General features: G+C 38.2%; 1 protein-coding gene across 1 annotated transcript in view; it reads right to left on the reverse strand.

The window, feature by feature from the left end:
* CHMP1A (charged multivesicular body protein 1A) overlaps positions 1–14,583 on the reverse strand; it is a 451,574-nt gene extending 436,991 nt beyond the window's left edge. Inside the window, exon 1 of the mRNA XM_044081850.1 lies at positions 14,374–14,583. Within this exon, the coding sequence (XP_043937785.1) occupies positions 14,374–14,380 (7 nt within the window). The 5' untranslated portion in view covers positions 14,381–14,583. The remainder of the gene's footprint in view (positions 1–14,373) is intronic.
* Positions 14,584–16,924: the final 2,341 nt, after the last annotated feature.

The following is a 16,924-nucleotide window of genomic DNA, read 5'->3' on the forward strand; positions in this document are numbered from 1 at the left end:
TCATGGCACCACTTAACATCTATCCAAAACTGAAAGTGTCAATCAATATAAATCACTAGGTGTGACAATAAGAATATAATTTAACAACCTTACTGACATAGCTGTGAAAGACTTAATAGAAAACTATGCCCATCGACAAGGTTTGCCCGGCAAACTTCTCATGCCTAAATTATTCCACAACAACGTCTTAATAATCCTCAATAAAAAGCTCTATCAAAAAAAAAAAACTTGAATTACAGAACTGCCTGAATTACAACCCATACACTTGCAATATTTTTAAACCTCAATAGTCATCTTAATAACAGGCATCTGTAGTCCCTCTAACTGACCCATGGAAGTTTGTACTTTTAACTTCCAATGACTGCATTCTAAGCCTTTAGGCAAAATCTTCCTCACAGATCAAACAAAGGTTTGTATCTTTCAAACTGTAAGTGCTACTACAGAAGTGCAAATGACATACTGTTAAGCCTAAACTATTTTTCACAGTGTTAACATTCATTAAATTCTAGTTCTTAAAGCGGATTTTTAAGTACTAGTAAACACAGTAAACATTAATTACTGCAATATTTTGTAAACAATTCAGAATGCCTCATTAACGACTCAAATTACACAAACTGTCACTAACTTCATGTAAGGCTAATCAGTTCCGTCTCTTACCAAGTTAAAACATTTAGAGAAATGTGGCAGTTATGATGGCATAAATAAACAGCTTATGAACAAAATTTAATCACTCTTCAATTGCTCTAGACGTAGGTGAAGTATCAATGCAGTGGTGTTGCACAAGTAAGCTTTCAGATGAAATCTAGTAATTTTTATGTAGCACTGTTTGCAATTATCAATGTAAATATGAACAGACAATATTAGACATTTGAAGATATCACTAAAATGATTACAGAAAAACACCAGAAGATGTCACTAGGGTTAAAGAGTCAAGATCCAACAACAAATTACTCTGACAAAAAAAAAAAAAAAAAAAAAAAAAACAAAGGGACAAGGTACCAAGTATATCCATTCCTACTGTTTGGAATGCTTTACCATTAAAGTTAAAAACTTCAAATAACCATGCCACTTGACAAGCTGCATCTTATGAAAACACAGGCTTGCCACAAATCTGCAGTCACAATCAAGACACCAGAAGACCTCTAAAATTCACATGACCAGATAAATCATACAAATTACAAGTCAGTTGAGTGTACATGACCATTTATGCCTTGCAAGTATCCATGCTCAAACCAAGCCTCTCCTCTCAAGGGGGGCCAGGCCCGTCAAGCAAGGGGTGAATTTGTGAATACCAATCTAATCACACCATTCCTGTTTGAAGTAAGACAAAGTATTATACTATTTGATATGCAGTGGAAATCTATTCAAGAGGTGGGGAAAGCATTGTGTAATGAATCTCTCTCTCTATCCACCTAATTTTATTAATATGTTGGTGAAAATTTACATCCTTAGGTCTTGTTGGACAATTTTTGTTTTATGGAGATACAAAAGTTCCTGGACTGTTGGGTCACAGAAGCCAAGGCATAGATCTCTTTCTCAAGAGTTTATAAGATACAGAAAATAGGGAAAGCATTTCCAGCCATTCCTGACAGCTGTTTTTAAGCCAGTAATGCCAGTAATTTTCTTAGTTAGAACCACCGTAGTCATTCACACTGTCCCAATACATCTGTTCAGGTACATTCCAAACAGCACACTGGTATTCAATGACAGCTGACCTAAGCGATGCTGAATATAAGGGCACAATGACCTCTTTCGATCTGGATGATATTCCCCTGGCAATTAGATGCTCCAAGTAGAAGGACTTCCTGATAACCATCATTACATGGTGATCAAAAGATAAAGAATTGTCAACCCATGTTCCAAGCTCACTCCAACATTCACACTTTGGAGGAGGGGGGATAATGTCTATGTTGTACGTCATGGGAAGCAGTAATCTAGCAAATGTGACAATGTTTGCATTTAATTTAAGCTCATTATTTGCACACCAGGTTTAACACAATTTTTAGTCATCTACCAATGTAGCCGGGGTCTTGGTTAATGGTTTGGTGATCAAAAAAGTAAATGCTAAACAAAAAGGGTCCAAGCATGGAGCATTGTGGGACACCAGTGATCACCTTCTTACTTTCTGATGATGTTTCTGCTACCTGCACCATGCGAGTTCTGTCCTTTAGCAAAATTGCTATCCACCTTACCACATAGGGATATATTTGTAAGGCAATTAGCTTACTGATAATGGAAGCATGGAGATGGCGTCATATGCAATGGCCAGGTCCAAACATGCCATGTGGACAGCGTGGCTGTTATCAACAGGTTGCATTACTCTCTCAAAGGTGTCGACCAGATTACAAAGCCAAACTGCTGCAGGTCTAGTGCGATTACATTTTTAATGTCATAATTTATCAGGTCAGTTGTAATACATTCCATGGCTTTGCAAGCAAGACTCGTTAGTTTGAAGGGCCTATAGTTACCAGGGGTCAGTAGTGGGACTAACCTTGTGGAGCAGAATCACCACTGCCATTTGCCAAACCTCAGGGACAAAGCCTGCTTCAAAGCTTAGGTTAAATTATTTAAGGAGCAGATCTGCCAGGGTCTGTTTATTAAACAGACAGGTATATTATCAGGACCCATGGAGGAGGTATTTTTATTTATTTTACTTTTTTTTACATTTGTTGACCGGGTATGTCCGACTGGGCCAGAGGCCCGGTTTCAGTGAAGACCCAGGGATTAAAGTTCCGCTTTTAAGCTTAGTGAGTACCTCTACTAATGAAGGGTGGGTGAGAGCCGCACGGATACATGGGCTATGCACAGGTGTCTCCAGAGGGAAATTTGAACTGAATTAATTTGCTAGTATGTTACAATGTCTGCTAGGTCAGAGTATGTGGTGTCATTCTGTATTATGTTCAGAGAAATATTAGGTGCTCTTTCCAAGTTCCTTAATATAACAAAAATAAGGATTTGTAGTTGCCTTAGCTTCTGGTGCTAACTTAGGTTCATGTGCTGCTTTAGAAGTCCCAATAGCATTTTTCAAGCCTTTAATCAATTTTGTTTTGTTTTGTTAACCTTGAGTTGAGGGTCTCTGAATATTTTAAGGAGTTTATTTCCTTTCTTTTACTGTAAAGGTTATTTATGTTGTTGGACCAGCAGGGTGGTTTGTTTTTACATTTCCCATTATATTTAGATCTGGTTTGGGCTGTCAGTTCTGTACAATTATCTACATAGGCACAGAACTTCTTTGTGAAGTTAATTGCTTTTACCACATCTGGAATTATAGTGTTATGAGTGATTTTTTTGAAAATTCTACATACAATTTGATAAGACTTGCACATTTAAAATCCTTGAATCTGAAGATATTGGTATCTACAGGTTTGGAAATTTTGACAGTGAAGGTCACTGGTTTATGATCCAATTTAACTGGAGAAAGGGATATCAAGAGAATAGTGCATGAAGAAGCTATATTCATAATGGCCAAGTCAAGAACATTGTTACCTCTGATGCATTTTCCAACAATTTAGTCCAGGCAGTTTTTGTTAATTAAATATAAGAACATCTGACAGTATCCTACATTTAAGGTGTAGGTGCTCCAGTTTACCTATGTGTAGTTAAAGTCTCCCAATATGAAGAGGTCTTTATTATCAGGAAGTTTGTCAAGTACATTTAGGAAACATACACGATTTTTCAGAGAACATAGAGGGTGTTGTGTAACAAGCTTTGAACTGATACTTGGTCATATTTAGTGTGACCTGGAGCTCAGTGAGTTCTGTTTGTGGGTCTCTGAAAACTTACTTAGAGGTTGTGGTCCCCAATAAATAGAGTTACCACCACAGTTGCCACTGGACTTGAAGATATTGTGGGCAAAAAAAAAAAAAAACACGTGAAAGGAGAGCTTTTTGAACTTTTAAAACAATTTTCAGTAATTACAGACAGACATGATGTGCTCCAAATGCAGGAGGACCTTATGCAGAGCTACACTGATATGATCATGTTTTATATTTAACTTGTCAGTCATAAAATGTCCAACAAGTGGACTCTGCCTAAATAAAATGCACTATGGGGGCAGGGCAAGCCTTAGCCAGTATGCAGAATTTCTGGAACAAGAGGTGTAAGCCATCATTATAAGTTGACAGGCAAGTGCTAAGCTAGCTCACTTTTGGGCCATTTTAAACCTAGCCAACTACCTCTGGTGAGAATCAAACCCTGTAACTATTATCTGAGAAGTACGCCCTTAACCATTATGACAACCCCCACACCTAGCAAAATAAGCAAGACTGTCAAGCATCTCATTCCATGCTTACACATACTAGAGCCTCCACTGAATGAAACCAACTATTTAGCCAGTTATTGAAGCCAAAAAAATTCAATTTATTTTACATTTGTTAACCGGGAAAGTCCACTAGACACAGGTCCTTTTTCAGTGGAGACCCGGGGAGAAAAGCTCCACAAATAAGGTCCAAGTTCAATTATATGAAGTAGATACAAACAGAAATCCAATTTACATTTTCAATACTATTACAGCAATGGCGTACAGTGATACCATGGATTAGATACAGATATGGCAACCAATTACAGTCTGGAACAAACAATGAACACCACAGAGATGGAAAAGGTGTGAGAGGGAAACCAGATCAGTGGTCAGAGGTGCCTTACACTTTAGACTTCGGTTATTAGTACAGTATATACAGTATTGCATAATATCTAGTGCTGCAGAATGAGCTGAGTCCAAGTTTGAGAAGGATAGCGTTAGTAGTTTAGTTGATGCAGTGGTTTAGTTAGCTTTACAATTATGGGGGAAATCAACCAGGGCTGGCATAGCAGCATAGCCATATATCAGCCAGGTGAGTTTTCAGCATATGCTTAAATTATGTTAAGGAAGATTGGGATACCATATCGTGGGGAGCGAGTTCCATTTTTTTGGATATGAAGTTGGAGAAGAGGGAATCACCGACTGCATTATTGGCTTTAGTTACCTGTAGTAGTAGCCCGTTACTTGAACAGAGTGATTTGTTGTTTGAATACAGGAGCATTACATTTTGTAGGGCAGGGTTTTTATCAGGTTGGTAAAGGACTATGTGAGCAAAGATCAGTTGATTATAAAGGAGGATATGTAGAAGTTCAAGCCAATTAAATTGTTTAAGGGCTGAGCAATGATACGATCTGAAGGGAGAGTCAATGGCACACTTGGAATGGAGTTTGCTGATTTCAGTCTTTTTCAACTTTCTTTTTCAACTTTGTGAGTATACAGGAAGCATACAGGAGTGTAGATATGAGATGGGTTATGTGCAATGGTGGACTTTGCCTGTTTAGTAAGGAATTGTTTATTTCTGTGGAGAATACCCAATTTTTTATGGACTTTTTTATGGTCTGGGAAATATGAATGTCAAATGTCATATTACAGTCGATTTCAACATCCAGGAGTTTGGTGTGAGATACAGGAGAAATTATGGTCGTATTTTTGGACATATATTGAAGGAGCAACTTACTGAGCTGAATTTTGTTGGGTTAAATAGAATTTTAGTTTTGTTTGGGTTTAGAATTAAATTGGAGTTTGTTAGCCAAGCTTCAACTGATAGAAATGAATCTTGTGTAATTGAATGCATTTCATCAGGGGAGAACGCAAAGCAAATTACGTTGGAGTCATCTGCACACTGGATAACGGAGGCATGAAGAGAGAAGTATGTCATTTCTTGATGAAAAGTGAAAAAAGTAGTGGTCCTAGAATGGAGCCTTGGGGAACTACTACTGTAACTGGAAGGAGAGGGGAGAGGTCTTTCAGCCACTGGACTGCTTGCTGGCAACCTGGCAAGTAACTTTGGGACCAAGAGATAGAGTGCTTACTGATGTTAAATTCAGAAAGAACTTAAATAAGTTTACTATGTGACACCATGTCAAAGGCCTTTGAAAGGTCAAGAAAGGTAGCAGATACAAATTTTCCATTATTTCTGTGGTGGTTAACAGAACTGTTGAAGGCTATTAATGCAGCGGTGGTGCTGTGGGAGGGACAAAAGCCATGCTGGGTGTTGGTTAAGAGTTTGTGTGCAAGTGATCCATAATTTCTTTATGTATGCATCTTCCAAGGATTTTGGATAGAGGAGATATAATGACTATTGCAGGGTAATTGGTCAATTCTGTAGAATCACAATAAGTTCATTTTACAAGCATTCTGTACGAAAAAATGCCTGTATGTTCTATTAGATAACACCCGTTCTTTTTGAAGCCATATGGATAGTCACCACCACCAAAGTTATACAACAACTTAAAGTGGCCTATTCCATTTCTAACTTTACACTCAAAGCATGTTGCGGTTGCCATCAATGTTTTAATCCCCAGTCTAGAATATGCACTAACCATAGTTGCTCCATTATCAATTCACAGTACTATATTGCTTCAAGCCGCTGAAAACATTTTCAGATTTAGTCACTTAGCTACACCTACAGGGCATTATTGCATATCCATTCAGAGAGCAAAACAAACTGCTTCCAGACCCTGCAAAGGTTACATAGCCGATTAATAAACTTACAGATAGACTACTACATGACAGGTACCGTAATCCTCTGCTGGCAAGCTTTTGGTGCAGAGTGCCCCTACTCCATGCATTTCAAAAACTCACTCAAACTCACCAGACCTCAATTCCCATCAGCTATTTATGAAAAGCTCTTTCATAAACTTACTCCATCTTTTTAGAATTCTCTACCTAATTACATCACCTCAATGGACAATCTGTCTGACTTTGAATATAACCTAAAAGAACATCTGGCAAAGGAGCACAAATGTAAATGTTTGAAAGATGCTGGTTAACCCTGGGTCTTTTCTACCCATCAGGTGGTCAACCACAGCAAATGAACTTTTGTATTAATACTGTAAAAACTGGAATCATGTAAAAACTGTACATAAATTTTGGTCCTTCATGCGTGTGCTTATCTCATCATAACTACCTATGTTACAACTTTGCTTGCACCAATTCTGTTGATTCTGGTTTGATGTGCTTTGTTTCTGTGTATTGCCCGACGACCTAGGTAATGTTTGAAAAGCGTCTTGTACCAGCTTACTTATCTGGTTATCAAACAATAAATAAAACAGTACACAGGCAAACCACAATGTGCAGAGGGGGTAGGAACTTAGAAAGTGCTCACTGCACAATATGAATGGCTCCACACAAAAACTAAAACTGCTGTTGAATCTGCTAGAGGATCTAAAATATCAAGAAGAAGAATAGAGCATGAAGACTTTAAGCTAAATTTTCAGTTAGCCCAAGCACACAAGACCTGAATCCAAGTGAGTGCAACAGACATTCCCTTTTGCAAACAGCTGACCTCACCCCATTCTGGCCTTAAAAGAAAAGTACACGAAAAGCCACCATAATTTCTGCAGTTCACATCACTTCAACCCGATATATACCAACTCTCCTTCCCAAAATTCAAACTGTGAATAGGAAGAATGTTGTCAACATACAATGTACTCCATGCAATGCCCAAAGTTCTGAATGAGCCAGCCAATGTACATATGCTCATTTAGAACCATCAGTCATCCACGAAGCTGTTAGATGGAATGCTTGAGTCACACCTACTTACATCATACACAGGCAGGACAGGGGACACCCTAAACAAGAGAAAGGTCAGCAAAAAGACCTGCCCTTTCAGGAGACTAGCGTGCACAAATTATGCAAAGCACACAATAATTACATGCAAAATGTATTACTTATGACATTTATGCAATACTGACACTTTGCAAAATGGCAGCTCTGCATTGTACCCAAATGCCAGACTGCACCCACCACTGCCATGCACTATATATGGTTATTGCTCCATCTACCCTTAACTACATTTACCAACCTAGGTGCAGGTGTGCACATCCCTTACCCTAATAAAGCAAACATCATATAAAGCAGCATAAAAATGCAAACAACAATTCTGCCTCACCACTTTGAGGCTCCCCAACCATATGACAAACTGGCATCCCATTATGCTGTTTTACACTCAATGCTCCTAGTCAGGCTTTAATTAGATCTGAAGAGTTTTCCAAGTCTTTTTTTGTAGATATAAAAAAAGAGACACACATCTTGGTTTCCCTTAACAATCTCTTCATAGACACTCATACACCTCCCACCCTTTTCCTACAACTTACTTTCTATACTCTACCTCTCTGTCAGGTATATATATCTTCCTTATACCAGCCTGTTAACTTACATCTACTTCTTCCTCACTTTCTACCTTACTTGCTGAATTCTCTCACTCCACTGATTGTCTTCCTTAGTAGTTCACTCTCTTGTCTCTACCCGCTCCGTTCGCCCTGTGGGCTCACTCCGCTCCCCTACCCTGCCCCCAATTCCCACCCGCCCCCAGGGGTCCTACATTTACACCAATAATAGACACACCCTATCCAGTCCACTCCAGACTCCTAACATCCCTAACTAACCCAACCCTCTTTCTCAATACCACACCCACTAATTTAACACAGCTCCTCCCTTATCATAACACCTCACCCACTACTTTACAAACCCACCTTCTCCCCTATCTTCCTTCTCATACTTCTACCCCACACCACACCTTCAAACTATATCCCACCTATTTGCTAACCTCCATACAAATTAATATGCCTATATCATCCATCCATCCACAACTTAAAATACTTATCTGCCTGCTACTTATATCTTCTCTTATATCTACTTACCTCTTAACCTCCTACGAACACCTACTGAATTCTTCTCTTTCAATTCCCTCAAAATACACCTCTACACCTACATCACCTTTATCTCCTACCTTCTTAAACCCAACCACACAACCCAACTACCTATTAGCCAAATACCATAGACTAGCACACTTCAAACTAAAACTTAGATCCAGGAAAATATTTGACTCCTTCTATAAACTTCCCCAACAAAAATATTTCATACTCCTCCACCTTCTACTAGATGGAGATATTCATCCTAATCCAGGCCCACCAATTCTCTCTCTATTGCCCATCTCAATATACGAAGTATTTGTAACAAAACTATTCAACTCCATGCCCTTCTAGAAGTCCATCAATTTGATATTTTATGTTTAACTGAAACTTGGCTAAAGCCTTCAATTAATGACAATGAAATCACCCCTCCTGGTTATAACATCATTAGACTTGATCGTACTGCCAAAAAGGGAGGAGGGGTAGCAATTCTGTATAAAACAAAACTCCAAATTAGTACTATAAATCTGACTCTTACCCTAGACAATAATGCTGAAGTAATCAGCTCTAAACTTCAAGTCAATACTACTAAATCCATAAATATCATTTGTGCTTATCTCCCTCCTGGAAATAATATCAGCACCCTTCAACATATCCTTAACCTACTCTCGACCAAACTCCCTCAAAAAACACTAGTCTTAGGAGACTTTAACATAGATTGGCATTCCTGTAACAGTACTAACCCCACTTCCTATATCAACCTATATGGCTTCAAACAACTCATTAATAGTCCCACCAGAACTAATAAAACCAACAATACTGAAACCACATTAGACTGGATTCTTACTAATACTCCCTTACAAACCTACAAATCAGGCACCCTTCCAGATGATCTAAGTGACCACTCTCTAACCTATATCATTAGATACAAAACTAACCTAACCTTACCTACCACTTACAAAACTCTACGTACTAAAAAACAATTTAACTCTGCCAGTTTCTAGCTGAACTAATACAATGTAATTGGGTCCCACTAAAACATCTCCCACTTAATGAAGCAGTTGAATACTTCAATTCTACAATCCTATCTATCCTAGATCACCATGCCCCAAGTCGTACCATTAGATCTAAAACTAAAGCAGCACCCTGGCCAACCAAGAATACCAAGCAAAAAATCATTCTCAGAAATAAATCTTGAGATAAATGGCAGTCTACTAAAAACCAAACTGACCACCAAAACTTTAGGGAGCTGAGAAACAGCACAAAAAAAGCTATTCTGACAGATAAAAAGAACTATTACTTTCAATTACAGAAAACCACCAAAAAAGAACCTAAAAAATTCTGGACTAGTATTAATAATCTTCTATCCCCTGGCCAGGCAATCACACCTAACCCTCAGGATTCTAACCCAGACAATCCCACACAAATAGCCAATGACTTCAACTCTTTCTTCACCAATACCATCCAAACTCTTGCAAACCACCTTTCTCCTGACACTTCTAAACTACTCTCACTTACTTTAAAAACTACTCTTCCTCCCCTTCACCTACAACCTGTATCTACCTCCTACATCCAATCTCTACTCCAAAAACTTAAACCTACCACCCCATCTGCAGACAAGCTTCCTGCAGAATTCCTGCAAATAGGAACCAAAGCCACTGCCTATCCCATTTATATCCTAATAAATAGATCTATAAAGGAAGGTATTGTCCCTTCTATCTGGAAGATATCCCACGTCATTCCCCTACACAAAGGGGGCAAGTCTAATGACTTCTCTAACTTCCGTCCCATAGCACTCATCACCCATAGCTAAAATCATGGAAAAATGTATCCATAAACAACTACTTAACCACCTTCTCCATAATAACCTACTTGCCAATAGTCAACATGGATTTAGACCTTCCCACAGCACTACTACTGCATTACTCTCAAACTCCATCAACTATAACCATAACATCAATAACCTTTCACCTTCTCTCTTCATAGACCTATCAAAAGCCTTTGACATGGTTAACCATAAACTTCTTCTGCACATACTAAAATCTCTTGCACTTGATCCCTCCTCCATAACTTGGTTTACTTCTTATCTTGAAAACCATCAGCAGGCAGTACTCTGGAAAAGTTCACTATCTACCCTCCTTCATATCTCTTTAGGAGTACCTCAAGGGTCTATCCTACGCCCACTTCTATTTTCTATCTTTATTAATGACCTCCAATCAGCTATCCCTAACACCACTTGCATACAATATGCAGATGGCTCCACTATAATCTGCACTGCTTCCTCTCAAACTGAACTCCAATCTCTTACCCAAAAAAACTTTACCACTGTTGAACAGTGGTTCTCTGACCATTGTCTACTCCTTAACCCCAAGAAAACCAAATTATTACTGTTCTCACCTACCCGTAAATCTACTTCCCTAAACTTCTCTATTACTTCCACTGATTACACTCAAATTACTCCTGATTCTTCTACAAAACTACTAGGTATTACTATTGACAATAATCTTAACTTTGATTGTCACATCAACAACACAATAAAAGTAGTTAACAAAAAGATTGGATCCCTCTACAGAATCAAACCCTTCCTTACACCTGAAGCCCGGACCACCTTAGCCCGATCTCACCTCATCTCTACCCTGCTATATGCTTCCCCTATTTGCACTAATCTCTCTAAAAGTAACCTTAAGAAACTTGCTACATCTTACCATAATATTGCTCGATTTGCCACAGGATCCCAGTTTAGAACTCACCACTGTCTGAACTTAAAACAACTAGGATGGCTTGAACTTCCTAACAAGCTCATTTATCAACAGCTCTTAAAAGCTCAAAAAATTCTATATCAACCATCCAAAACACCTATACTCTCTAACCTCCTTACTCCCTACAACAACCTGAAACAACTACGTTCTTCAGACAAACTACTAGTTAATAGTACCAAACCCATTAATGCTGCAGGAGATTGCCTTTTTTCCAACTCAGTTGGCAAAATGTGGAACAAACTTCCATCCAATATCTCATCTTTGTCCACTCTTCCACTCTTTAAAGGACAACTGGAAATCCATCTTAATAAATACTGGCTTTGTTCCTGTACCAACCCTGATTAACCTTCCTTTCCTCTACCACAATACTTCCTTCTCTTTGATTGCATCCTGACTAATCCACTCTTTAAAAGATAACTGGAAATCCATCTTAATAAATACTGGCTTTGCTCCTGTACCAACCCTGATTAACCTTCCTTCTTCCTTTCCTCTACCACAATACTTCCTTCTCTTTTACTGCATCCTGACTAATCCCCACTGACATAACATCTTTGTAGATATAACTTATCTCATGTATACTGTATGACAAAAAAAAAAATACTTTGTCGTCCATATTAGTAAGACAATGTATTATTTACACTATGTTTTGATATTATCAAATTTGCTTACTGCAATTATTTAATAACTTCTTTAGGAATATTATCTTGTTATGGATATTTCCTCTATCTTTTATGCTCAATGTTTTTGTTTTGTTTTGTTATTTATTTTGTATTCTCTAAACTTGTTATAACCATTGGAGCTTTTCTCCCCGGGCCACCACTGAAAATGGACATATATCCAGCTGGACTAGCCCGGTCAACAAATGTAAAATAAATAAATAAAAAAATAAAAATCATTCATTGATTAATAACAAAATATGTCCAGTGTGTACTGCACAGTGTCAAAAACAACTTAATTTATTTAACTTTGTCTAACTTTTCCTTAGGCTGCACATCCTCAGCAGACACTGTATAATTAAAAAGGTGCAGTAAAGGTCCTACATAGATGAGGGAGGACTTATCCACAACACAGAGACAGAGACACACACAGACACCTAGACACATACCGACACACAGAGAGAGAGAGAGACAGAGAGAGACACACACAGAGAGAGAGACACACACACAGACTTACTTCATCCAGGGCTTGTACTTTGCACAGGCATAACTTAAATGCTCAAGTCCTATACACTAAAGATAAATTTTGAATTACACGTGCACGATATAACGCACACATCAAACATTATGGCTATAGGAGTTCACCCAGAAATACACCTACATAAATGTATGCATTCCTCAAATCTTATCCCTCATATGCGTAAGAAATAAATATGATATTTTTTGGAAAACTGCACTTCATTGCTACAAAAAAAATATTACATTCTGAGGAATAAACTCCTCTTTAAGCAGGCTGTCTGCATAAGTAGAAATTTTACCAGTTGGCAGCATTTTGTATCTACTACAGACTACAATGTTCCACTGAGGCAACAGGAGCAAGAAAAAAAAAATACAGACACACACACAAATAGATACATACATATATCACAAACACCCACATATGTATGTGCATAACTTTCCCTCGCAAAACCTTATACAGTGGCTCCTATACTTGCACCCAAACAGCCCATTTTTTCTAGGGGGATGGGTACCAGACAAGATTCCTATGGCCCAATTGTTCCTGCACAGGAATCCCAAGAAATCTTCTGTTCCCTAGCTGGAGTCAGGCAGTAGGGAATGGGCCACCTTGCTTTTGGGGTAGCCTAGCCTCACCCCTTTTCAGCTCCTTCAAGCTTAACTATTGCTGTTCCCGAGAAGTGTGTGTCGCAATGCTAATCTCCCCTCGGCTTAAAAATGCAAAAGCACTACACAGCCAATGTGAACTCAGTATACTCAGACTGCTACAGTAGGTGTAACACTTAGTGTGCCCACTAAATGTCATCTGTGTAGCAGGCCAGGACCACCTTCCACACCTATCAAACTCTTAGCACAAGAAATCTGGACAAAGCCAAAAAATAATGGTGGGACAAAGGTCCAAAATTCAGAAACAGACTAATTATTGTCCCTAAAAATTCTGAAAGTTGCTAAAATAACAGGTTTTGCATTAGCATGCATTTTTCTGAACATGAACTTTGACTCAAATATCTGTCGTTATTTAATGTCATCAATTTCCAAATATTTGCCACAAAACTACAAATTTTAAGAGAAACAGACTAACAATAGGACACAAAATATTGGACATTCTGTGATATCTGGACAGCTGAGAAGTACACTCCCACTACCCAGATGGGTGGGCCAGCAGCAGCTACTCACTCTCATCCTCCCGGCCAGCTCCTACAGGCATTAGAACAGCTGATCTGCTCATTTCACCTGCACCATAGTCAGTGCTTTATCCTTCCAATCCACAAAGCTGGTTATATAATTTTTAACTGAACTTGATGATTCACAAACCATAAAACATGTATATCATAAAAATTATTAGATATGATTTTTTATTTAAATACAGTGGCATCAACTTAAATATTATTCTCTCATTACTGCAGTTAAAAACTAATACTTAAAAAAAATGTACAGAGTTTTTCTTTTCACAAATTTTAGTGACAAGCTAAAACAGCTGGTCAGTTGCCCTATTCTGCCAAGGGCGTACTCGGGGAAAAGAAACACTGTTCACCGACACTCAAAACCTAAACAATATCATTGAAGGATTAGTGCTTTAAAGTATGCCCTCCTCCTCTTCCTCCCCTCTCTTCTCCCCTTCCCTTCCAATTACAATACTTCCAATACAGCAAGTGAATGGAAACAAATACACTTACAGAGTTTTCTATACAAGTGAAGAGAAAGTAGTACAATTCTTAAACCATGACCAAAAAGTCATCAGGCACCCATACTCAAGTAATCTCCAACGGTTTTTATCAGACACTCACCGTCCATTACGCCTCCGTTTCTTGGGAGAAAAATCTAATAAATATATCAAGTAAATTATTTGGCACCTTCACGTCTGGGGTCTACTATTACTTCCTACTTCCGCCTTTTTTACGCCACCCCAGAACATCACCAGCAAGAAAAAAGAAGCAGCTCGTATAACTATAGTAATATGAGATGGCACGTGATGAGGACGTACTATAGTCGTGACGGAAGTAGAAAGGTTATACATTGTATATATGGTGCATTTGGTAGTTTTGTATTATATGTCATTTGTCTTAGAATCTAATTTTTAATACGATGGTTATGGTTTATCAGTGGATTGTCGTCATAGAAGATGCCGTATCATCAGTGACAAAGCTATTTTAACTATTATACTTAAAAATATATAGAATTGCAGCAGTGTGCATTTTCCGAACACTAAGCACGAACGGTGACATTTTAATGTCAGGCATCATTCTATGAATGTGCTCTTCGCTGACTTACCAAATAAAAAATCAAAATTTTATGAGAGACTGCCCAGGACAAAACTAAGGGACAAAAAACAATGCGTGATACATTTCAAGGATCTCGTACTACTGCGCGGTAGCATTTCTTCCTTGCACGCCTTAAGTGACAACATCGATATACGCCTAATGAATATGCATTGGCTGATTGATTTGCATGATCGGGAAGCTAATGCATATTCAATATTTCTGCAGTTAATGCAAGAAGAATCACGTCATACCTCTGAAGAGTCTCAACTGTACCTCCTTATGAAGAACATACCTCATTTAGGGTCTTAAAAAGTTCATGTTCCTCAAAGTTCCACATTGAAAGGGTCTGTCACACATTCAGTATTAGGATTTTTTTAAACTGATTTCCATAGTAAATAGAAATGAATCATATTAATTCATTAAATATATTTGTATAAGTAAAACCAGCGTACTTTAACCATTCTATGACTTTCCTGGTTGAAGTTGTTAGTATGTGTTCCACATTATAAAAGCTAGGGTACCTCATTTTGGAGATGGAAGGTTGAGAGCTATGCAAGAACTGAATCTTTGAAATAAGAACCTATACAACCGAAAACTTTCTTACAAACGGTTCATATTTTTGTCTTATAATTTTGTGTGCTCCTCATAACGTGCTCAGTTTTTTCTGGCAATTCAGTTATTAATTACATGCATTTAGTTTTAGACTTAACTTCATTCAGAAAATGCATGTTAATTGTAAACATTTTATTGTATCGATTTCTAAGTTTATAAGGCAAATATTTAAAAAAAATCAATCCATGTCACCCCATTGTTTTGGCTTTGCTCAGGCTTCTTGTATTAAGATGTTGAAATATATTCTGGGCACACCCGTCATCAGTCTTTGGGAGTGTTCATTTAAGAAACCACGAGTGTAGTGGAAAGTTAAATATTGAGTCACGTAGTAGTCAAGTAACAAATCTGAGAAAACAAACAATGAAAGCAAATGTAATTATAAAGGGAAGGAGTTTCCCACCGTAAAGCAATAACAGCCTGCATTTAAATTGAAAGCTGTGTGCTGAGAGACAGCCTTACAAGACTAGCTGCAAATATATAGAGCTGAGTATATTTTTCTGTATTATTCTGTATTATAGAGCTAAATTGTTGCTTAGATATCTGTTGTCTTACTTTTCTGCAAATATACAGAGATCAGTATATATTTTCTGGGTTTTATAATTTGCACTGTGATTCCTCACATCTCTGTTGAAACTGTCTTCACCCCCCCACACACTTGTTTTTGGTTGTAGTTTAAATTTGGTGGCTTTTGCAGTGCCTGACCCACTGTGGATTTGATCTAGGACACTCCCCCAGTCCCATCTCTTTACCGCATTCTACCTAATAAACACTTTCTGCACTTGCTTTTAGTCCTTTTTAATTTAATTGCATTTTTTTCAAACTGTGTGTGGACTAATATTGCTACATACTCAAGTGTGCCAGCTTGCACTGCATGTGAATTGTTTTTACTAGTGTTTTTGCTACTTTTCTGAAAAAAAAAATTGTAAGCCTGTTTCCTACCTTTCCTGTAATTAGTGTTCCAGATACAGATTTGCTGTATCCAGGACTGTTTGTAAGCTTCCCAAGCCTTTCTGTGTTGGAGGGAAGCCTTCTAGCTTATCCGTGGGAGTGGTAAGCATTAGGTAACCTGTCTACCACATAAGGAGTGGTTCTGGCCCAGAATTTGTAGATGCAGTGAGATCCTATCTCGCCTACATTCTTGACAGATGGGCTCGGAGCAGAGAATCGGCTCCGACTGCCTATAATAAAGCACAAAGTCTCTTATTGGCTGGGCCAACCCCTATCCCAGGATGCACCACGCCCAAACCCCCAGATCACGTTTGCGCTTCTGAAGTAGCAGTGGTCTCAACTTGGCTGTGGCTAAGTACCCTTCTTTTTTTGATCTTTTAGGGTCGTTTTTGCTTTAGCTTTAAAATTTCATTACCAAACAGCTATTTTAATAGTTTTTTCTAACTTGTGATTGATTGTGTTGTTTGTTTCTGGTTGTGGTGTGATTCCTCTTGTTTGGTGGGCTAGGCCCGTTTGA

The sequence above is a fragment of the Protopterus annectens genome, chromosome 8.part1, assembly GCF_019279795.1.
Source record: "Protopterus annectens isolate FY-2018-M chromosome 8.part1, PAN1.0, whole genome shotgun sequence".
NCBI lineage: Eukaryota > Metazoa > Chordata > Ceratodontiformes > Protopteridae > Protopterus > Protopterus annectens.